A 24,371-nucleotide genomic window follows, 5' to 3' on the forward strand; every position below is an offset into this window, starting at 1 on the left:
AAAACAACAACAACTTTATTTATATACTATATTGTTCATTCATTTTAAATGTATAAATTCAGTGATTTTTTACTAAATTGTGCAACCATCACTACGAACCAGTTTTAGAAGATTTCCATCACCCCTGTTAGACCCCTGATGCCCATTTGGTCACTCCCTGTCCCACCCCCAGCCCCAGGCACCCACGAACCTACTTTCTTTCTCTACAGATCTGCTTTTTCTGGACATTTTATATAAATGATTTTTTGTGTCTTGCTGCTCTCACTTAGCTTACTGTTTTTGAGGTTCATTCATGTAATAGCATCTGTCGATATTATTTTTCTTTTATTTGCTGAATAGTATTCCATTTTCCCTTTTTATGGAGAGTATGTTTAAGCAATTCAAACATTACAGTGTCATATATAGGTCTCCAGATTATTGACCGGTTACAGACTTTGAGCTCAGGAATGTCGAGGCCCAGGATTGGAATGTATCTCTCTGAATCCTTGGCCAGTATCCACCTCTGTTTCCAGGTAGTATAGCTACCTTTTATAGAAGAAGTATAAAACGGGTGGATCGCAATTTCAGTATCTTCACACCCATGTTCTTTTTTTGGTATTTAAACTCAGAATCTCTAATTAGAGGTATATACCAATATTCTGGTGAATGCCTAGGTGGTGAATCAATGCACATTAAAAAGAATTTTATGTATGATTTTTTTAATGTACTATGTAAATAAAAACTATATTCATAAGTGTTTATAACTATTTAGGCAATTTATAGATAAATAAGGGATAAGAAAAGTATATACTCATAATTTTTCTGTCCAAATCACTATTTTAAAGATTCTGCCTCCTCCTGCCTCCCCAAGTAAAGAATATCTCAGTCTTCAACCCCAGGTCGTTATGAAGTAAGGAATTCCTGCGGATGGGCAGAGTGTTGCAGGAGGAGGTTGCTGTGCTTCTTGATTCAGTTCTCCAGTTTAGGCTGGCCATGTCCACAACACGAGGGAATTATAAGAGAATGGCAAAAGCCAGGGTTTCTCTATACTTCTCTCTCCTGAGGTTTTTAAGGTTATACTAATCAAGAAGCCACCCAAGGGACTTTTATCTCATCAACCTTACACCTGATTTTTTTTCTGGAGGCTTGGGCACAGTTTGACATTTCTTTTTATTTTCTTAATGTTCCCTTGAGGTATCTAATATTGACAGATTCTTCCTTTGACTGTGCTCTGTGCCCAGCCAGACTCATAAGACACAGAAGTCAGGAGAATTTAATGTGGAGACATGAGTGAGTTCTAGGGTCATCAATTGAAGAAAACATCGTAGACATTTCTTGCTGTAGCTCACTATTATTCTGTAGATAGTTCTGGCTAGTGAAGTAGAGGGAATCTATCAAATACCTATTCTAGTCAGTTCTTACTGATTCTTTGTTAATCAGAGAAAAACCTGTATGAAGTGCTTACCATTTAGTTCTGTATTGGGTATGACTGTTTAAAACTGTAGTTATAAAAGTTGAAGTTTCTAAAAACAGGGAGTAAAATATCTAAAATGTACTTGAAATACTGATTGAATTGATGTCTGGTTTGGATAAATGAATAGAATCTATCAGCTACTTAAAAATAACTCAGTATCTTTAAATAACTTAAAACTGCTTTCTCAATTTCTAGCATGTATAGAAAATATGATTCAACTAGAATAAAGACTGAAGAAGAAGCCTTTTCAAGTAAGAGGTGCTTAGAGTGGTTCTATGAATATGCAGGTATGTATCGTTTATATCATCTAAGACCAATCCTCATGAAAATAAGGACTACCTTAGAGAACATTAAGGAATTAAAAAATTTGTACTTTTCTAATCTGGTTTGTGTGTCCCTGTTTGAGGGAGGAATACAGTTGAAACAAATCACCAAATGTCCTATTTTTAGCCAGCGGCTAAGCCAAAGAATTCAGAACACTAGAAAGGAACTGAAAAAGATGAAATGCATTTGAGAGAAGTACTTTGGATTGCTAGGAAACCTATTTAGAATGTTGGTAATGGATGATTATTTGGTTTACGCATTGAAGTTAAAATAAGCTTCGGTGCTTTGAACCTTTGATGTAGTGCAATGGAATTTCTTATATTAATTATCTCTATTTTGAAAGATCATTTGGCAGAAAATGCTCGTTTTGTCACTTAAATGTGTTAAATTCAGTCCTGTTTTTTCAACTTATAATTGGTTGCATAATTTAATACTGAAATACAGGGTTTGTTATTGTGACTGTGTATGGTGTAAAAAAGAGAAAAAGAAAAAATTTCAGACAAGTTTGCACTGAAGGTTGCTTTACTTTTCCTGTTCCTTACCTTATTTCTTGTCAACTTGACTATGCCAGCAACCTTCAAAACAATTTTCCTGTCATTAATTCACCCCCACCCCCACTAAAAAATCTCTGCTACCTACAGGATGAAAGACCGCTAATGCCTGCCATCCCTTTGCCTGGAGTGCTTTTCTCCATTTTTTCATCTGACAAGCTCTTGTACATCTTTAAATTCCCTTAATTAATTTACTAGCCTTCTTTGTACTTCCCTGGGACAGTGTTCTTCATCAGTTCTGATACCCTTTTATTGGGTGTCAGAGTGAGGATTCCTCCCATGGCCTGATCTTGCCATTTCCCTCCACCCCTTTTTCTGGTAAGAGCCTGTACCTTTGGTCACAGTGGTTGTTCCAGGGGTCTGACAGGTAACCCAGTCCAGGCCAATTAGAAAAAATCTCCTGGGATTATCAGATTGAAGCTGGGAGAAGAGCATCTTTCTCTTCCGGTGCTGGACTTGAAAGGATGTGATCCCGATTCTGGTAGTTCTTTGGATTTTTGTGAGCCACCCTAATATCTTTCTTGTGAATTCTCCTTCCTTACTTGAAGTTGTTTGAATTGGACTTTGTTTGCAGGGCGTGGACACTAGTACAGACACTTACATAGTATTAGAATTTATCTGTTTTTGCATTTATGTCATAAGAACACAAATCTCTTGAAGATGTTTTGTATCCCTAGTAAAAGTGGTCGGCACTTTTCCAAGTGTTTGATACATGGGTGCCGAAGGAATGAAGAGTTTTCTCATATTTGTATTACTTTGACTATGAAGCTCTTTTACGTTCTTTTATTGGTCACATTTATTGGTATGAAATGTATTCTAAAAAGTAAATTTTAAACAGAAAAAAAAGTACACTTAATCCCACCATTGTAGCACAGCTATTTTGATTTTTTTCGTGTTTTTTTGTCTTTCTTTACAAGCAAATAACAATTTTTCCATAGTATAAGCCACAGTTTGTTTTCTTTAAAGAGAGAGCAGGCTACAACTTTCCCTCTTGTTTTCTTTTCTCTGGCTCACAAAGATGACATTTGAGATAAAGTTTAAGCCACATTCTTTAGGTTCCTTGAGATCCTGCTGGATGGTTCCTTATAGATCATCCCTAAGAAGTTTCTGTGGATGTGGCTATCCCTATTTTTACATCCCTCCCCCTTTTTTTTCTTTTCTTATATCTTATCAGTAGGGAAAATGGTTTGAAATTGGGAATAATTAAAAGCCCTAAGTAGCACCTGCTTCACTATTAATATACCAACCACATGAATAAAAACCATAGACCAGTATTATTCAAGGATGACTGACGGGTTGTGCTATAGATTGAGTCTGTGAGAGCAGGCTGAGGCCATTCCTTGCACTTTAACCCGGTGTGGAGTGGAGGGGTGACGTGCCTTGGTGGTGCAGTTGTTTCATGTGTATGGACCTTTAGTTCTTTGCAGAGTTCTCAGTTCCACTCCTCACCCTGCTGTCTGCTTTCCATGGCTCCTGCGGCCTGAGCCCGGCTCCTCCAGCTTCTGCTTGGCCAGTTAACTCAGCCTTGGTTTGCACATTTTAGGATGTAGCCTTCTCACTTTTTAAAATCCCTATCGACTCATATCTGATTCTCAGGAATTTAATAAATGAGAGCCACTCCACTGGGGTTCTGCCTCCTATTCTCTGTGGTTATAGGTTTACTGTCTTTTGTATTTTAGTACTTTAGTTCTCCGTGACCTTAGGAAGGATGGATGGGGGGCGGGGGGAGGTGGGAGCTATTATTTAGAACTCTATGTGAAGCTAGAATCCCATTTCTTTTTATTAGAATGAAAATAACCAGTTTTGCATAAATAATTTATCTAATAACTTATATCTTCTGGGAGCATATCTAAAAATAAGGAATTAAGCCAAGTATACACACGTGCTGACAGTGATTGCAGAGTTATGCTAAAGCTGACATGGGCAGGATGTGGAAGCTGCACCAGTCCTGACTAGAGGTCCTTAGTCTTTATTACGGAGTAAGTTCTATAGCAGAATTGGTTTTTGGTTCACCAAAATGAGATTAGGGACCAGGAACAGGTGCTAAATGACAAAGTCAGCAAAGGAAGAGATGTTAAAAGCTACAAAAGGAGACGGGCGGCGGGGAGGTGCCCATTTGCCTCAGTGACACAGCATGGTGTAATTATGAGAACTTTATCCATTGTGAGAAAGGTTAAATATATCTAGTTAGGAGACCCTGCTGAAAATGGCAGGGAAAGTGAGAGGACCACTTTTTTCTAGATTATTGTCAGTGTATCTGCCTTCCAAGTGTGTCTCCAGAATCTTGTCACCAGGGCATTACATAGCTTATTATTTTAGATTTAATGTTTTCTTAAACTATCTTCCTCAAATCCCACTTCTAACCCAGTGGCATATTTGTTAGAATTAAGATTGTTCCGTTCTACAGTTTAATTGATAAATTAGTGTAAATACAACCATGATCCTAGTGAACAATGTGATTGCAACTAGATCTAAAGTTGTGTGTGGAAAGATAAGGAAACAAAAGAAAAAGTTTAAATAGCAGGATTATGAGTAGCTTTTAAATAATGTTGATTGACAAGTTACATTTTAATGTTTTTAGGATAAAATAATTACTTTTAGTAGAGTCATGCCATTGCAGATAATACTGTTAAAACTTGCTCTTTTAAAACACAGATACAAGTGTATACAATTAATACAATAATGGCATTGCATAAAATATAAAAAAAGGAAAAAGAATGGATAATTTTAATATGCCACTGCACAGTGTACATCAACAAACCTGTGAGGGCTTGCTCCATGTCAGGCTCTGGGGTGCAGTCAACAGAAGTGCTGCGCTCATTTTGTAGTGTGGCAAGTAGACAAATAAATCATGAAGCATCGTCTTTGTAATGAGTATTGATAGAGGAGGCAGTCACCAGGATGGAGGGTGCAAGAGTGAGAGAGCAAGCTGGGAGACACCCAGGCCTAGTGCACAGGCATGCAAAATGTAGGTGGCTAGCTAGGCTCAAGAACAGGTTATAGTGAAAGAGCTTTTTTAAATCAGGAAGAATGGGAAAAAAGGGAATTATAAGGTAAGTTTTTGTTCAGCCCTGTGCCGCCACCTCCAGTAAGTCCTATTAGTAGATAACCAAAAAGGTATCTTTACCTAAAAACAAAACCTCTTAGCAAAATAGGAGTAGATGGTTATTTCCTTATGAGAATAAGTATTCTTTAATCTTGTTGCCTAAATACAGTAGTGGAATGATGAACACATACACATATATTTTTACATACAACCAAGTAAAATGTGTCAGCTAACAAGAACAAAGTAGATGTATGTGTACTCTCACAGAACGATTATCAGACATATTTAGTGAAAAAAGCGAGGTGTACAATTTGTAGATATAGCATGAACCTATGTTTGTAGATAAAGAAATTTAAACTGCACTTAGTTGTGTATTTGCATATATATAAATACATAGCAGAAAGGTCCGGGAGGACACACGCCTAATTGGTAAGGAAAGGGAGAAGGCATACTTGCTCTTTTTACTGTATTTTACTTGGACTTTTCTCCGTTTGAACATTTACCATGCGAATTATTAATATTTGTGTATTAATATACTTGAGTACACACATACATGGGTATATCCGTTCTCAAACCCAAAAGCCAGCAACATATCAAATGATAAAATGATAAATGTATTCCCATTTAAGTCAAGAATGAGATAAAGATGGCTACTCTCACTATTCTTATTTGTGATTGTTTTGGAAATTAGTTTAGAGGGAGACCAAGATTTAAAGCAGAGAAGTGACAAGACTTTCCAATAAGTGCTCCAGGTGATTTTAATATTCATCCTCTGTTGAGGACAACCACTATATATATTTATTGTGGTTTATTTTTCCTAGCATTGCATGGGGTCACAGAGGACTGCCTGACCCAGCCTCTGCTGGTGGGGGTGGGGAGATTGGGAAGGCTACCTGTCTGATTTTGTCTTTAGCGATTGAAGGAGTTACCCAGGTAAGATGGAGAAAGAGAGAGGAAGATAAGCTGAAGCCACAAAAAGTAGTATGGTGTTGGATGTGTGTCAGGAAGTGTGTGTAGAACAAAGCTGTGTAAATGTTTCTGGATCTTAATTTTTATTCATTGAGAAATTTATTGATTCATTTATTTCTAAGATGCTTAATGGAAAGATAGGATGCTGAAGAGGTAGAGAGGCACTAGATCATAGGGTAGTTTATTTGCTATGCAAAGACTTTGGACTTTAGGTAGTGGGGAGCCATTGAAGGAGCATATGCTAGGGTGACTATGTGCAGGATGGGTCAGAGGGGCCAAGGCTCTGGAATTAAGGAGATCCTGAGACTGCAGCAGTAATTGAAGTGAGCGAATAAAGCTTGAATAGGTCAGCGCAGGATAGGTGCGATTATGAAATATTTGGAAGGAAAAATTGGCAGCACTCTTGATAACTGATTAGATGTAAGGAATGTAGGAGAAGGGAGAAATCCAGGTTGACTTCCAGGTTTCTATTTCTGGTGGTGTCACCAATTGAGAGAATACAGGTAAAATGTGAAATGCAGGAGGAGTAGCTTTGGGGCAAAAGATGAGTTTAATTGTGGCAGTTAAAGAGGAGGTAGCGTAGCCAGACGGTGATGTGATAGGCAGTTCAAAAGTAAGGGGGAAAGTTTGGGCTAGAAGAATATCTGGGTAGTACATGAAACCTCAAATTTGGTTGAAATTTCCTAGGGAGAGTGTATAGAAAGGCCCGGAAGAGGGTTAAGGATGGAACTCCATATATTAAAATGAACAAATTGGGAGAAGCAAAGGAACCCGTAAAGAAGCTAGAAGAAGAGAAGTCAGGGAAAACCAGATGAGACAGGGCACTTCCTGAAGCCATGGAGTAGACAAGTTTTGGCAAGAAAGAACTGCTTCGGATTTTCAGATATCACAGAGATGTCAAATAAAATAAAGATAGACTGTGTCCATTAGATTTGGTAATTAGGGTTATTAACCTTGACAAGAAGAGTTTCAGTGGAGAGACAAACAGAAACCAAATTGCAGTGGTTGAAGAATGAATGAAGAATGTAGTAGAGATAGAACATGTGGACAGTTCTTTCAGGAAGAAACGGAGCTAAAGAAAGAGCTTCATTGCCTTATCAAGAACAAAAGGACTACTTGATTGTTTTTCTGTGTAAAAACAATTATGTTATTTGCTCAATTAATTTTATAAAGAATATGTGATTCTTTGCTATGTTTCCAAAAATTATTGTACATATTGAAATTATTAACAAAATAAGAATAGAGCTGTAAGCTGCTTTAATAAAGAGCAGGAATTGAACTCAGGTAGCCTTATTTTTAGACATAAATTAATATATATGTATACACATACACATACACACATAGAGATAAGTTGAGTTAAATGCTTGTGCAGAGCAGAATCCTTTAAAGATGTAACTGAAATTCCAGAATATTTGTAAATTTATGCTTGGTGATTTTCTTCAGAAAGGAGTTATGGCCCTTAAGTGTTACTTAATTTTAGTTTACTGTAATAATAGATACTTTGACAATGCTACTACAGTAGTAATATTGTATGTGGTTAGATTTAATATATGTAAGATTGCATTTCATTGCAGGTACTGATGATGTTGTAGGTCCTGAGGGAATGGAGAAATTTTGTGAAGACATTGGTGTTGAACCAGAAAATGTAAGTCTGACTTACGAGTTGGGTGAAATCGGTTGATTATTTTATTTATTTTTTTGTCCCTTGACAAATAAAGCAACAATAAAGAAGTAATGGTGTGCTAGTTCTTATGAGGCAATCTAAGAAATAAGTTCTAATTCTAATTTGATTTGCAAGCAAAACAATTTTTTTGTAATTGGTATGATATAACGTCATTTTTTTCTTTAATTTCTTGTATCTAAAAGATACAATAATAATGTAATTAAGCTAGATTTTTTTAAAATATGAGGTAGGCATGTATATCTGCAATGATAGATCAACTGGAGTACAGCATTGTGTCCCTTTGTCTCACTCCGTAGTTATTCTAGCCTAATGTAGAATTTATTCCAGACCTTAAATAATAATTCATAAGGGTTTTGATAGGTCATAATTATCAACAATTTTTCACAGTTCTTTCACTTCCATTTGAATTTAGCTCAAAAAGTGATTGCTTTTTAGTGTAAAGGCCCTAAGTACTTACCTTAAAACATTTAATTAGAAGTTATTTTATATGGTTAATTATTTTTGCCTAATTCTTATCACCATGTTATTGCTGAATATTTTTTCCTGTTTTCACATCTTCTCTCTTACACTAAAATGAAAAATTATGCTCATACAAATACCTTGGATCATTAACTGTGTAGTTTAATATTACATTAGCCTCCAATTTAACAAATATGTCTTGGATCCTAATGAATTTATGATCTAGAAGAGATCTCAAGAGATCATTGCCTTTATTCAGAATGTTTGCAACATATCTAGTGTTCATGAACTTATGTCATGCTCTTAAGGAAAACTAGGAATTGAGACTTCACACTTTTTTATTAAAACTTTTTTTCTGCTTACCATTTCTATGCCTCTGTCTCCTGCCACTTCCCCTTAGTAACACTTTAAATTTTCTAAAGAGCCTTTGGAATGTCTTTTGACTTATTTCATGGATTTTTGTCCTGTATTTTTACTTTTAATGTGCTTTAGTTCAGGTATCTTGATAAATTTTTCAACTTGGTATAAAGGTCTGGGGACAACTGGATCAGCAGTATTTTGCCTGTTCTGGTCCACAGCCTAGTCGTAGACATAGAAAACATTTTGCTGACCTTAAGAAGGAGGTGTTCCCATGGGAGCCGGTGTTTTCTGAACAGTATAAGTGAACTGGGCCCAAGAGGGGATCCAGAGATTTCACCCGGAGAACAGTAATCCACAGACGATCCCAGGGGTGGGCAGTAGGGCCAAAAGCAGTGCCAAAGGTGAGCAGGAGATGGAGAAGCCAGGGTCAGGCATGAGGAGGATTCATTGAGCATTTACTTTCAGAGGTGGAAAGGCCTGTCAGGGTGGGAGGGAGTACTGATGTTGATTCTACCAAAAAAAAGGAGGGGGTCAGCTCTTCAGAGTTCCTCACCCCCAAACACCAGTACTTAATAGGAGAGAGCTGCTACTATTAAGCCTTTTGGGGGCAGTTATGAGTCCTTTAGCTCTCCATTTTTGTAGAAATAGAAATAGTCTTGAAAGGTTGAATCACACAGTTTAAAGACTAAATATTTAGAATATTATTTTAAAGTATTTATCACTATACTTCAATTCTAAGATGCCACTAATGGAAGTTGTAGTATTTTGTGTCATCACCAAGGAAAAATAGGTTGTAAATAAAATCTAATATGCCATTAATTGTGGATACATCCCAATTTCAGAAATGTTAACATTTGAAAAACAAGTGGCAAAATAGTTTCTAAAAGCCTGTCTTCATTGATAAGTAAGACCTTTAAAGTATTTAAAACTCTTACCTTGCCTGATATTTATAGCTTATGAAATTTAAGCAGGCTTGTAAAATTCAAGCCTACTTTCATTTACTGAGGTAGTGGCAAAATCCTTTTAAGTAATTAGCTTCCTTATTAGCTATCATAAAAAAGGTCTGTTTTGTGTAAAGAAATACCCATTGTGAATATCTGCTTTGGCAGTATAGACATTGTTCTTATAAAACATAGTTGTGTTTGTGTTCTTATGCCTTTACCATTTTTTTAGCTTAACAAGTATTTGTGGAATTTTAAATTTTTCTAATAGAGGATTGAGTATAGACATTGTTTGAGAACATACCAAGTTTGAATTACAAAATGCGAGTTAGTTCTTCTAGATAAATGAATATACAGGAGTCAGAATTCCAAGAAAAGCTGAGAGATGAGGAGAAAATCCAGTAATGTGTGACTATTTTGAAGAACATTTAACCTCTTTTTGGGAAATTCTTCTGAGTAGCCCACTGGTCTCTTAAGTCACCATTTTTAACCTAGTTCACAGTCATATTTTATGATGATGTGTATATGTAGAAACATTGGTTTAATATAGTCCTTGTAATCTACCTAGTAATCTAGGTTTTTAAAATCTAATACACCTGGTGACTTTAAAAATTGATATGTACCGATTTAATTGATACTTGGTGAAAGGAAATTTTAAATAGAGAAGAAGTTTACATAATCCTTCTATCATAGCACAGCCATTTTGATTTTTTTGTTTGGCGCCCAGTGGGGAGCGATGGGGCCACTCCTCCTGTGCTCATTCCAGGCACAACACTAAAGTGAGGTGTCGGGCTACTTTAGAGTAAAATTCCCCCCGTGTGTATAGTTGAATTTATAAACATTAATGCAATAATGATACAGCGCCACTATCTATGACCCACAACACACCTTTTTATTTTTTAACACTTCGTTCTGCACCTTGCTCTTTTCCTTGAGGAGCTGTTGGAGAACGTTTCCTATTTGTACCAATAGCTCTACTTTATTTGTCTTAATAGTGGCATAGTATTCCTCTGTATGCACTCTATTTAGCAAAGAAGTATTTAACTAGTCCCTTACTAATAGACATGCGTTTGCTTTCAGTCTTTTGCTGTTAATAACATTGAAGTAAATGTTGAATATACATCTTTGCGTACATGTGCAGGTATATCTATAAGATATAGATATAATTTTCCATAGGTGGAATTGCCACATCAAGAACTGGTTTTAATTTTGATAGATACTGCAAAATTACCCTCTGGAGAGGTTAATATACTTGATATGCTTTATACTTCCACCATCGTGCATCGTGAGAGTTCATGTTTCTCCAAGCTGTTGTCAGCAGACTGAATTATCAAACTTCTAAATGTTCACCAAACTAGGATTCATTTTTGAAGTTATCTTGTTCATATTTCAGTGACTAAACTACCATGAACAGAAGTATTTGGCAAGATGTTAATGTACTTAATTGCTGAGATTTGTCCTTGTGATTTGATCAGACTTTCTTTTTTTTTTTTTCAAACAGGTAGTTATGCTTGTCCTAGCTTGGAAATTGGATGCACAAAATATGGGTTATTTTACTCTGCAGGAATGGTTAAAAGGAATGACTTCTCTACAGTAAGTCCAGAGGCTGCTCTGGTGGGGTCCCTCTCCCGAGCTGGCTGCCTTCTCCCTGAGATCTCAGTGAGACTGGATTGGGTAACTGGAGGAAGGCCAGGGATCTGGGCAGACTTCGCCTGTGGCCGTGGGTGTAAAGACCAAGGCCCGTTTTTATATGATGAGGAGGGTAGGACTATTATGGTTGAATTTTAGCAATTAAAATTTTTATATAATATTTTAATATTCTTCTCGAGCAGCTCTGCCCAATAGAAATAGACCAACCTTTTCTCATATGTGAGCCACATAAGTAATTTAAAATTTTCTAGTAGCCACATTAAAAAAAGTAAAAAGAAGCAGGTAAAATTAATTTTAATATATTTTATTTAACTCAAAATACTATTATTGCAGCATATAATCAATAGTTAATAAAATCAGTGAACTATTTTACACTCCTTTTTCATATTAAGTCCTCAAAATCTGATGCATATTTTACATTTACGGTACATCTCAATTTGTATTAGCTGCATTTCAACTACTCAGTAGCCACCTGCGTCTAGTATCCTAGGGTAGTATCCTCCTGGGCTTAGAGCTCAAAAAGCAAAGGCTTATAAGTATCTGGTTTACAATTAGTGGGAAAAAATTGAGTAAAGTATAACTTATAAGTGCAAATGATGATATCTTCTATTTTATATATTATTTTAGTTTGAGGCAAAATCGGAACTTTATTACTCTAGTGATTAAAAGATAGTAATAATAAAGATTCTGTTGGTGTTACCTGGCACAGAATAAGAAAAAAAACAGTGGTTTTATGTGTTTACTTTGTGCTTGTGTGTATGTGTGTTTGCTAAGAGTTTCATTCAAGAAAACAAATTGTTATTCTACATTGTATGTTGAAGGATATGGTTGAGATAGATGACTAAACATTTCAGATAGTACTGGAACATGTGCTAATTCTCAACATAGTAACTTTGATCTATAGTACTTGGAATGACTTCTCTTTTTCTTTTCACTTTTACTAGGAATAATAGACTTCGATTTTTATTAGTTTAAAATCAGAGTTGAAATGGTTTTATGGTTTTATTTTAATAATTTTGGAATTTATCAACTTTAAGTATCATTGTCCAGTTGTTATTGATGATAATGCTCTATTTGCTTCGGGCCTTAGTAGTTTATGAAGCCTTCTCAGTATTTTCCCGTTTGAGCCTCATGGCTACCTAGACAGATCGGGCTTGATCCTTGTGTATTTTACAAATGAGGGAACTGAGGCTCAGAGAGGATACATGATTTGTGAAAGTAAGTGAAAGAGATGAGAAGAAAACCCAAAACTTCTGATTCTTCCTGTACAACTATTGTCTGATGGCAAATGAGTTTTAGGTAAAAGCCAAATCACCCTTTTACAAAATAAACTTTTCCGTTAGTTTGCTTTGGAATTTAGGGTTAAGTCTCTGAAATCTCTTTAAATTGTGTTGTGTTGGTAAACATCGCATGACTTTAAGCCATTTAACTCTTTCATTTTTTCCTCACTGCCTTTATTCCGAATAGAGTACACGGTAGCTACTCTTTTTTTTAAGTGTCCTTGTAATGATGACTGCATGGCCCTATCAAGATTTTATTCAAGGCCTCAGAGGAGGCACCATCAACATTTTTTCAGGCATATTTTCAATTGCCTTAAGATAGTATAATATTCATTTTTGTATAGTTCTAGATTGTTTTTTTACATTTGTCGTTATGAGAGAATGTTACACGATGCCAGGCCTTGCCTGCGTGATTTGAGGGCCTCGCCACCTGGGAAGCGAAATAAGCAGTTTCCTAGATGAAATCTGCATGTATGTTTGGATTTGGGGTGTGGGGGACACACCGCAGGCTCATCGTTGGGAACTCTGCTTGCCAGTTTATGTGACACAGGTGGCAGGTAGTTTCCTATAGAATGCTGGCACTTGGTCCTTGCAATTTAGGGTGCAATAACAAGCCTGATCTACTGTAAAGTCATTGAGGAATCTTCTTTCTTTTGAGAATCTCTGAGACTGGTTTTGTCATCAGTGAGGTAGAGATAATTACTCAGAATATCTGTAAGGTTCTTTGTAATTCAGAAATCGACCAATTTCATGGTTTAAGCACCTCCATCCCCCCTCCCCCGCCCCCAGTCCCCCTAGATTTGTCATTTGTTTAGCAAATATTTGAATGGCAGTGATGTGCCAAGCACAGTGTTCTAGGTCCTGGGGAAACAAAACCCATGAATAAGACAAAGTCCATTCAGGGCCAGGGCTTGGAAGCAATGCAGGCAAAAGATCCAGAAATAATAGGATCACTTCTCTTTATGCTACTTGTATTAACTAAGTAAGTACTGTTATTGGTAACGTATGTGCACCCAGTAAATAAGAAAACTCAGGTCCATCATTTATATGCTAAAGATAGAAAGTAGTCCATTTTTGAATGATCTGTTTTGTCTTCTATTTTGGATTCTTTTTATTTTTTGCTCCCTTTTGGTTTCATTAAACCTGTCCACCGAACTGTTTTGGACTCAAACTGGATTTAAAGTGTATATAACAAAACTCGTATTTATATATACTAGTAGATTGGGTTAAAATGCTAGGTTTTTTAAAATTGTTACTATAGAGTGAGAGTGTGCTAGAAATAGGAAGCCCATTGGTTTTGAAACCAGAGTTTTGAATCAGTTTGACCACTTCCTGAGTGTCTGTGGTAGCATTTCTAAAACCAGGAAGGAGAAGTGATAAAATGTGGTGTACATTTGGGCACTCAGAAATCAATCTTACCCTGTCTAGAGGAGTTGCAGGCGTGGTCTCTCCAGAGCCCAGTTTTGTGAGAACGTCTGAAGAACTGACAGTAGCTGATAGGTAATGGCTGTCCCCAAGCTCTCTAGGTCATTCTCAGTCAGAGAAGGCACAGCTCTTGTTTTATTTATTGCGTGTTTCAACATGTGGTTTTAAGGTTACTTCTGATGAATTAAGCTTTATAGGGATGTTTAAGTTAAATAAAATAGTAAAATATGTTAGAGTTGTAGCTAATTTTGCATAGAACTGACGATGGGCTGGGAAAATACCTTTAGTCTGCCTAAGGTGAAGGGGCGAAAGCCTTTTCTGGGTAAGGGGGAAGAACTACCTTTGATTTTATAAACTTTGAGGATTATTGTCTTGATTTCTGTTGCTTCCAAATGGGTTTCGTGATAGCAAAACGCAAATAAGAACTGATTCCATGATATGTGTCTATTTTTGTTTAGGCAGATGATGCTCCATAGCAGTGTGGCACTGTTAACACTACAATTTCAGTGAGTTTTCTTATACATGGTACAAAGAAAAGCAGGGCAAAACAGATTGAAAATATGGCTTCTTTCTGAAAATTCTCAGGCTGATTGCTTAAACTTCCTAAGCCTGTTTCTAGGCCCTTTGTAGAACTGAGTCACCTCTGCAGATGACCTTATTGAGTGGCCACTAGATGGCAACCTGTGGTCCACACAGCATGGCTCAATGGCTTCTCCCTAGTGGGGGTTAGTTTGGAGGCTCTGCAGGACAAAGCCTCTTTTAGAGCAGATTGAATTCTTTATTGACAGTATCATCTCTAACCCATGCAACTATACTTAATAGATACATGAAGTGAAAATTTTACTTTGGGCATTTCGTGCTTTATACTCCAGATGAGATCTCTGAGCATCTTTCAAACGCCCTTTGCCAAGGTGGCTGGACTCGCTCCCAGACATGCTGCAGAACCCGACATTTTGCCTTGCAGCTCAAAAAGACTTCCAGCTATGTTATTTCCTTTTAGCATGTAGCAGTTACCTAAATGAGTGGTTCGTGCCCTTGAATCCATTGAAACAAACAGCTGCTCTGCTTCTCTCATTGGGCAGGGCTAAACTAAACTAGCCAAAATTTGGCCAGTATCCTTTGTTTTTGGGCCTTAGCCCTCCTTTTCAGTGAAGAACAGGGACCTCTACCTTATGTTTTGATGTTAGCATTCTCTCCTCTTTGACCCTCCCCCATATTATTATTCATAAAATATTATTGTTTATATACATAGTAATAAGTCAAATGATACAGAAGAGTGCTGAATGCAAAGTAAGCCATGCTCCCTCTCCTGCCTCCTAGCGTGCCGCTTACTGCTTTCTTGTGTACCCTTTTATACTCTGCATTGCCCCTCAGTCGGTTCTGGCACTAGATCTCTAACGAGGCTATCAGTGTCTTTTTTTTCCCTTCCTAAACCCTTTTCCACAGAGATTCAAAATGAGCTTTTTAAGGCGCTAGCCTGATCGTGGTCTCTCCCGTAGTAGGAAGTGGCTTCTATTGGTTCTAGGATTCAGTAAAAAAAAAAAATAAGACACTGTGGACCACAGAAACTCTCTGTGGTCTGATCCCACCTCCCTTTCAACTTTAGTTTTTACCACTTACCCTCCTCCTCTACGCAGTCTAGTCAGTGTTTTTCTTTTAGTCTTCGGACTTGCCCTGCTCTCTTCCACCAGGAAGCCTTTGCTGTTCCTTTTGTTTGGAAAGCCTCCCCTCCAAAAACATCTAGTTTCTGCTTTGCTTTCAGCTCTCAGTTTACATGTTAGTCCCTCAAAGAAGCCTTCTTTAATAGTCTAATGAGACTTGTAAAATAGTCTAATTTTAATCTTTTAGTTTTCAAAGATCAAGAAGAAATAAAGGGCATTCTAAATTGTTGTAGATTCACAGAAATGAAACATTTACTCTAAATTTTGGCTGTTAGGTATTTTATCTCAGTGGATTGGGGACTTTTTTTTAGTTAGCTTTCACAGATTTATTGTTAAAAATAGATCAATGCTCTCTACTATGAACCATATTTTAGTTTATAAAGTATTTACAATATTTACATTGATAATACTTGTAATGTGTATTATCTATACTTGGTAGTAGATAAAAACTCTACAGAGAAACACAAGGAAATATATCCAACACTGAAAAGCTTTAACATTGCTGGTGAAAATGGTGACTCTTGGTTCTCATTTTTAAGGACTAGATTCTACAAACAAAATTAGTTTGTAAAAATGACCAATTAGTCTGCTTCCTTAGGAAAAAAAAAAACCCCACAATGTGTCGCTTATTTGTAAAAATAGGTCGTTATCACCAGGGCTCCCTAGAAGAATAGCTGATTTCAAGTCTAGAGTAGGGAAGGTACAAGGTGAGCTGGAATGCCTTGTGCCAGAAAGTGAGGACGTCCTAAAAGACTGATGGGGATGTGTCAGAAGGACACTAGAGCCAGCTCGAAGGGGTGGCTGATATACAAACTGCCCAAATGAGGACAGTTTATATATCAGAAAGAATAACAACAGCAACAGATTATAACAATAAAAAACAAAAATCCTTACATCCAGAAAATAAGAAGTAAGGTGGTAAATAGAATGCTTCTTTATAGAAGATTTTCAGCCAGTAAGTGTAAAAGCATGATGGAGTTAGAAAAATCACCATTTTGCATCTTCAAATATAAAATCAATTCAGGCAGCTATCACAAATGGATGCTAAAGCCACTGGTGAAAGGTTGAGGAACAGGATTTAGAGTCTCAAGATATCATCTCACAACTCTAACCTGAACCCGAACCTGAACCCTTACCCTAATCCTAAACCTAACCCTAACCCTTAAAAAAAAAAAAAAAAAAAAAAAAGAGATATCATCTCACAGGTTATATGCTATTTCAGAGGAGGAAAAACACCTTTAAATGGGGAATCTGGTGGGACAGTACCTTAACCAAAGGAACCAACTCAGTATCACCAGTTAGGGGCATACTGATGCTATGAGCCTCCTCACGGGGTGCACCGAGGAAATCATGTGTAGTGTTCTTATCATAAGTGTTGAGGTTCTACAAAACAACTAGCCTGGCCTCTTCTAAAATGACATTGTCAAGAAAGACAAGAAAGGTGGGACACCCTTCCAGAGACTAAGGAGATAATGACAACTAAAAGTAATGTATGAGCCTTGATTGAATCCTGGATTGGAAAGAAAAAAGAAACAGCTATGAAGAAAATTGGAGAAACAATTGGGAAGTTGGTAATGTAGGTTGTATATTAGTTAAGAAAGTTGACACTGATAGAATATTGAGTGATGATGGTATCAGGTGTTTAGGAACGAAGTGTCATTACACTGGCAGCTTTCAAATGGTACAGAAAAGAGTGCGTGTGTGAGAGGAGAGAGCACAAGTGTGGCAACATTCATTGTGAACCGACGGGATGGGTATATGGGTGCTTATTTATTATTCTTTGGACTTTAATGTACATTTGAAATTTTTAAAAGTAAAAAGTATAGGAAAAATTAGGTAGGTCATTATGGACGTGTTCCAACACCATGGTTTTTATTTTGTCTTTTGATATTGTGTTTTATATTACTGCCCCAATTAAGAAAAAAGATCAGGTTATAATTTGCCTTTATTCTGTTTTCTAGATGTGATACAACAGAAAAACTCAGAAATACTTTGGATTACTTAAGATCATTATTAAATGATTCTACAAACTTTAAACTTATTTACAGATATGCATTTGACTTTGCACGGGTGAGTTCTCTGGAGCCTATCCAGATGTTTCCCTCCCCACCCTCCCACCCCCCGCCAAAAACTTTTTTTTTCTTTTTTTTTTTTTTGCCTTTCGGGGTTTGTTTTTACCTACTACAGCAAAGAAGTTGAATAAGTTACTCCCAGGATGGTAGTTAGAATTCGTTTCTACATATACACTTTCTAAACTAACTCTGATTGTAGAAATGTAGAATTCATTTCTACATATACACTTTCTAAACTAACTCTGGTTCTAGAAATGTAGTATGTTAAGCAAAAAGCTGAAGTGGTACACCTTTAGTAGCTCTTATTTGGAAGTAATTAATAAATGGGCATATAATAGACACTTCTAAATATCACTTGGATAATTTTGGAAAAACTTCTTCTCATGGAACAACAAACCCTCATCCATTGGGTTTACTAGAATAAACTGATCAGATCTCATCTGTTTTCAATTTGGGTGCTATATTATATTTGGAAATCATTTGAATTTCAAACCTACCCTAATTTCAATGAACATTATTCTAATGTCATTTCTAATCATTTTGAAAGGGGATCATCTTTGTTACATAGTGAGCCAGGTTCAAGTTATGTGACAGTAGTTCTAGTGGAGTGAAATAGTTTTATTTTTCATCCCAGTCACCACAGGTGGTGAATTCGGAGTCACCGGCTGGCATTGTATTCATTCACACACAACCCACAGACAATTATCCTTTCTTCGAAAATGGTGTTTTCTGTTATGTTTGTATGTTCGCTGGGTTCAGGTGACTAGGCTTTCTTGACCAATTGCATTTTTTAAATGAATTCTTTATTAAAGCGGAGAACTCGGTGATGAAAAGCTTGATTTTCCTACCACCATACTGATTTTTTTCATATTTTACCTGCTTTGGCTCTTGTAGTTCAGCACCAAAGGTTTATTTAGTAGTGAATTCTGTAATAATACATTAGTGGTTTTCTGTGGTGTCCTCTATAATAACACATTAGTAGTTTTCTGTGGTGTCCTTATTTGTGAATTTTTGCACTATTACAACCTTCAAATAAAATGACAACATGCATGAAAATTTATAGATGTTAGAAATTGTATGGTAAAATTCAGATATAGCATTTTACTAAATGGCATTTGTGTAATTATATATAGAAGCGATTTGCCAGATGATTTTAGAATAGATGCATATTTTCTAGGATTAAATATTTTATTACATGAGGATTTTTTTCCTCTCAAAGTCAGCTGTTTCTTATTGTATGAGTCAAAGTTTGTTTAGAAGCATTATACCTAGAAACATAGGACTTATTTTCTAACTTCCCTGTTTGGGGTCACATTTTCCTGCGTGCGGGCACCTTAGACTCAGGTTCCGTTTTACTCCTCCCGGCCTTGCATCCCACCCTTGGTCAGGCTCCTTTGGTTGCCTCTCTCGGTGCTTCTTGCTGGTTAAGGCCCTGTTACTCCTGGCCTGTGCTGCTGCAGTCGCCTTATTTCCACATTTGTTCACTTCTCGTCCAGCATTCACATCAGTAGGTTGTCATTCATCTTTTTCCAGTCTCAGGGTCACCAGCTCACCGAAGCCTTCAGCAACTTCCCTCTGCCTTATGCTAACATAGTGTTTCACCGAATGTATGGTGCAGCTGCTCCCACAGCAACTCTGACTGGTGCTCTTAGCGCACTTCACAGAGGAAGAAAGTGGGTCTCAGAGAAGTGGAGAAATTGGACCATGGTCACATTGTTTATCAGTAGTAGACCCAGGACCTGGGTTCTGGCTCCAGGTCTAGTCTGCGGGTCAATCCAGGCTCTCACAGTCAAGTCCCAGGCTCCCTTTCTCACGCGATGTCTGCAACACCTGTGTTGTGGTGAAGTTGAGTTACCTGTTCACTGAGCCTGCCGCCTGCCTTTTTGGTAGTTTCTACTTTGTCTTTTGTCACGCTGGACCTCCACCTAGAGCCCTGTATCATGTTTCTGGGCCCAAGACACACGCTTCCACTTTCACACAGCCTCGCCGGCTCCTGTCCTGGAGGGATCATGTGCCTTCTCTTATGTGGCACTCCTGTCTCCTCTAGCCTGGCTGGGGAGTTCAGGTAAAGGCCTTAATTTTATCTGCCAGGTTAAGGGATGATGTTTTCTTTCTAGATATCCCCAATAGCAGCCAGCAGAGTTCTTTGCTTTTAAGGAGAGTATCAATAAATATCAGTGAATTAAGCTATTAAACATAATAATAACAACTACCATTCAGCTAAAACATGGTATAAGGTAAATTTATTATCGAATCTTTTTTCGTTTTATTTGTTTAGCCCTATACTGCAAGTTTCAAGATACTATGTTTTCATTTGCATTCAGTTCAAAATATTTTCCTGTTTACCTTGTGGTTTCTTTTTTGACCCATTGGTTATTTAGAAGTGTGTTTGTGTTATTTTCCAAGTATTTAGGATCTTCCAGGTAATCTTTTTATTATTGATACTTAGTTTAATTTCTGCTGTGGTCAGAGAACATATCCTGTATAATTTAAGTCCACTTAAATGTATGGAGGCTTGATTTATAGTCTAGAATATGGTCTGTCGGGATGAATGTTTTATATGTAGCTGAAAAGAAGGAATATTCTGCTGCTGTGTAGTAGAGTGTTTTATAAATGTCAGTTAGCTCAGGTTGGTTGATTGTGTTCAGTCTTCTGTATCCTTATTGATTTCTGCCTACCTGTTCTGTCAACTACTGAAAGAAGAATATTGAACTCTCCAACTATAATATTTCTCCTATCACTTCTATCATTTCCTTTGTTTCATGTATCTTGAAGCTCAGATATTAGATTTAGATACACTCAGTACTATTATGTCTTCTTGAAGAATTGACTGTTTCACATTATGAAATGTCTCTTTATTTCTGGTAATGTTACTTGTTCTGAAGTCTACTTTGATACAAATATAGCCACTCTAGATTTCTTTTGATTAAAGTCTTCAAAATATGGCTTTTTCTATTCTTTTTTTCCTCCTGGCTTTGTTGAAATATAATAGACAGTTAGTTGCTTTTATTTATATTATGCAGTTCAGTGAGTTTTTTTTTCAATTATAGTTGGCATACAATAATATAGCAGTTTCAGTTGTACAGCATAGTGATCAGAGATCCACATAACCTGCACAGCGATCACCCCACTCAATCTACTACTGTCTTCCCCCTCACATATTCAGTACAACATCATGAACCGTCTTCCCCATGCTGCATTCTACATCTCCATGTCTATTCTGCAACTATCCATTTGTATCTCTTAATCCCTTCAACTTTTTCACCATCCTACTCAAACCCCCTCCCATCTAGTAGCCCTCAAAATATTCTCTGTATCTGTGAGTTTATTTCTGCTTTTGTTGTTGTTGTTCTTTAGAGTCCACATGTATGTGAAATCATGTGATATTTGTCTTATCTCTATCCCACGCATTTCATTCAGCGCAGTACCCTCTAGGTCCATGAAGGCAATATCTCTTTCCATACCCTTCCTTTTAGTCTGTGTGTGTCTTTTAATATGAAGTGAGCCTCTTGTAGGCAGCATATGTAGGGGTCTTGTTTTCTTATCCATTCAGCCACTCTATCTTTTGGCTGGAGCACTTAATTCTTTTCCATTTGAGGTACTTGTTGATAGGAATGTAGTTATTACCAGTCTTTATTCGTGTTTTCCATGCATGTTTTTTCTTCTTAAAGAAGTCCTTCCAACATTTCCTGTAATACTGGCTTGGTGATGATAAATTCCTTTAGCTCATTTTTGTCTGGGAAGCTCTTTACCTGTCCTTTGACTCTAAATGATAGCTTTGCTGGATAAAGTATTCTTGGTTGTAGATCCTGGGTTTCTATCATGTCGAATATTTTGTGCCAAGCTCTTCCTTCTGTCTTGCATAGTTTCTTTTGAGAAATCAGCTGCCAGTCTTATGGGTGCTCCCTTGTAGGTAGCTAACCGATTTTCTCTTGCTGCTTTTAAGATTCTCTCTATATATTTAACCGCTGGCATTTTAATTGTGATGTGTCTTGGTGTGGGCCTGTTTGGGTTCCTCTTTCTTGGGACTCTCTGAGCTTCCTGGGGTTATATGTCTATTTCCTTCACCAGGTTAGGGAAGTTTTCCATCACTATTTCTTCAAATAGCTCTTCAACATCTTGTTTTCCTTCAGGTACCTCTATGACACAGATATTTTTACCTTTCATAGTGTCCCATAGGCTCCTTAAATTATTATTATAGTCTTGGCTTCTTTTTTCTTGCTGTTCTGATTGAGTGTCCTTGGCTTCCCCATCCTCTATATCTATGCTTCAATCCTCTTCTTTATCCACTCTGTTTATTCCATCTGATATACTCTCTTCATCTCAGATAATGTGTTCTTCATTCCTTTTTTATTTCTATTTCCATTTTTATGTTTTGTATCTCTTTGTTCAAGTTCTCACTGAATTCATCTACACTTCCCAAAAGTTCATTGAGCATCTTTATGCAGATGCAGAGTTCAAAACCAGTGTTTTGAACTCTGCATCTGTGAGATTGCTTGACTCCATTATTCCTGGATTTCTGTTCTGTTCTCTCATATCATATAGTTGCTGCTTCTTTGTCTTTCCATTTTGGCTGCCTTTCTGTGTCTGTTTCTATGTACTAAGCAAAGCTCTTAAGTCTCCTGGTCTTACTAGTGTGGCTTTGTTTAGTAGCTGTCCAGTGGCACAGACCTGAGAGGGGTTCAGCTGCAGGCCAAGTTTAGCCCCAGCCTGTTCCCCTCCGGGGCTACCTGTTAAAATTCAGCAAGCAATCCACAGATATTTTGCTTATAGTTGCCTCAAGAAACCATGCCAGAAATCGAGCCAGAAACCACGCCAGAAATCGAGGCCAGCTGCCTCTAGTGTGAATCTCGGCGCTGCTCAGTAAGGAACACCTGACTTACCGAGGACACACCTGGATATGGCTTAGGTGGGGCTGCGAGTTGGAAGAGGTGGAGTTCCAGGAAATCCTGTGGGCAGAGCGAACTCTGTTATCCAGTTTGACGACGTCTCTACTATGGTGGCGTTGTGTCCATGCACTGGGAGTGGGGGAGGGCTCAACAGAGGGATAATGGATACTGCCAGGACTTCTGCCCGGGAGAGAGCCTCGCCTTCGGCCCTCACTCGGACAACTCAGCGTCCCTTTGTAGGTTCTTGGTGCCTCCTGAGCAGCAGACCGAGCATTGGTGCTCAAAGCGAGCATGTCCGTTACTGTGAAAAATCCACTGGCGACTTGGCCCCTTTAAGAGGCGTCTGCAGCTGCCGCTGCCACAGCCTCTGTCCCACTCAGTTGCTCGAGACCGGGCAGCCCTGCGTCTTCACCCCGTCCTACCTTCTACCGTTTCAGGGTAATTAATTATTTCTCTCTCTAGTTGTAGTGCTCTGTTCATCTAGATCCCAGGCGACTCTGCTTGCTGTTTGCTCCGTGTTTCTGTCACAACTTCAATGTGGTTGCAAGAGGGATGAACAAATCTTCTATCATCTATGCCATTTTTTTTTTTTTGGCCTTAGAAATGTTCTCTTAATGTGATTTTTCAAGATTCAGAATCTCTTCACTCATTAACTTCACCACTGAAGTCAAGACATAAGCCTGTGAGTGGGGTGATCCCAAGGTTGGTTTATCAGTTGTTGGTCAAGGATGCCATCAAGGCCTCACAGTCCTCCTTCCCACCCTGCCATCATGGAAGTGGTTGCGAGCCGGCTCCCTCGTGATACCAAGATGTCTGCCACAGATTCGGGCATCACATTCTCCATTCTTTTACTTTTAACCTATTTGTGTCTTTATATTTAGAGTATGTTTCTTATAGCTAGCATATAGTTCGGTCTGACAATATCTGTCTCAATTGAGATGTGTAAACCATTTTCATTTAATGTAATTATTAGTGTGATTAAGTTTACATTTCCTATCTTGCTGTTTCTCCTCCAATTTGACCCATCTGTTTTTTGTTCCTTTTTTTCTCTCTTTATGACTTCTTTTGGATTGAGGTTTTTTGTGGGGTTGTTTTTGTTTTTTTTTTTTTTATGATACCATTTTATTTCCACTATTGCCTAGTTAGCTATATCTGTGCTTCATTTTTCTTGTGGTTGCTATAGGCTTTACCCTATATAGCTTTAAATTTTCACAAGTCGTCTTCAAATAGTAATATATAGTAATATACCACTTCCTGTATAATGCAAGAACTTTTACAACAGTGTACTTTAATTTTGCCCTCCCAACTTTTTGCTGTTGTCACCTTGCATTTTACTTACATGTATGCCACAAATCTCACAATATATTGTCTTAGTCTATTAAAGCTGTTCTAACAATTACCAGAAACTGAGTAGTTTATAAAAAGCAAAAATGTATTGCTCATAGTCTGGAGGCTGGGAAATCCAAGATTAAGGTATGGACAGATTAGGTGTCTGGTGAGAGCTTCACTTTGCTGTAACCTCATAATATCGGAAGGGAGGAGGTCTCTCTGGTGTCTCTTATATAAGAGCACCAATCCACCTCCACATTCATAAGGGCAGAGTCTAA

At 37.5% G+C, this 24,371-nt stretch overlaps 1 protein-coding gene across 5 annotated transcripts in view; it reads left to right on the forward strand.

Moving 5' to 3' along the window:
- DCUN1D4 (defective in cullin neddylation 1 domain containing 4) overlaps window positions 1-24,371 on the forward strand; it is a 66,521-nt gene that overhangs the window by 28,960 nt on the left and 13,190 nt on the right. For all 5 annotated transcript variants that reach the window (XM_006922492.2, XM_015597607.1, XM_025040268.1 and 2 more), the window contains 4 exons: window positions 1,649-1,740; window positions 7,918-7,988; window positions 11,289-11,380; window positions 17,765-17,873. In XM_006922492.2, the coding sequence (XP_006922554.2) occupies window positions 1,649-1,740; window positions 7,918-7,988; window positions 11,289-11,380; window positions 17,765-17,873 (364 nt within the window). The remainder of the gene's footprint in view (window positions 1-1,648; window positions 1,741-7,917; window positions 7,989-11,288; window positions 11,381-17,764; window positions 17,874-24,371) is intronic.

Source organism: Pteropus alecto, unplaced genomic scaffold, assembly GCF_000325575.1.
Source record: "Pteropus alecto unplaced genomic scaffold, ASM32557v1 scaffold57, whole genome shotgun sequence".
Taxonomy (NCBI): Eukaryota; Metazoa; Chordata; class Mammalia; order Chiroptera; family Pteropodidae; genus Pteropus; species Pteropus alecto.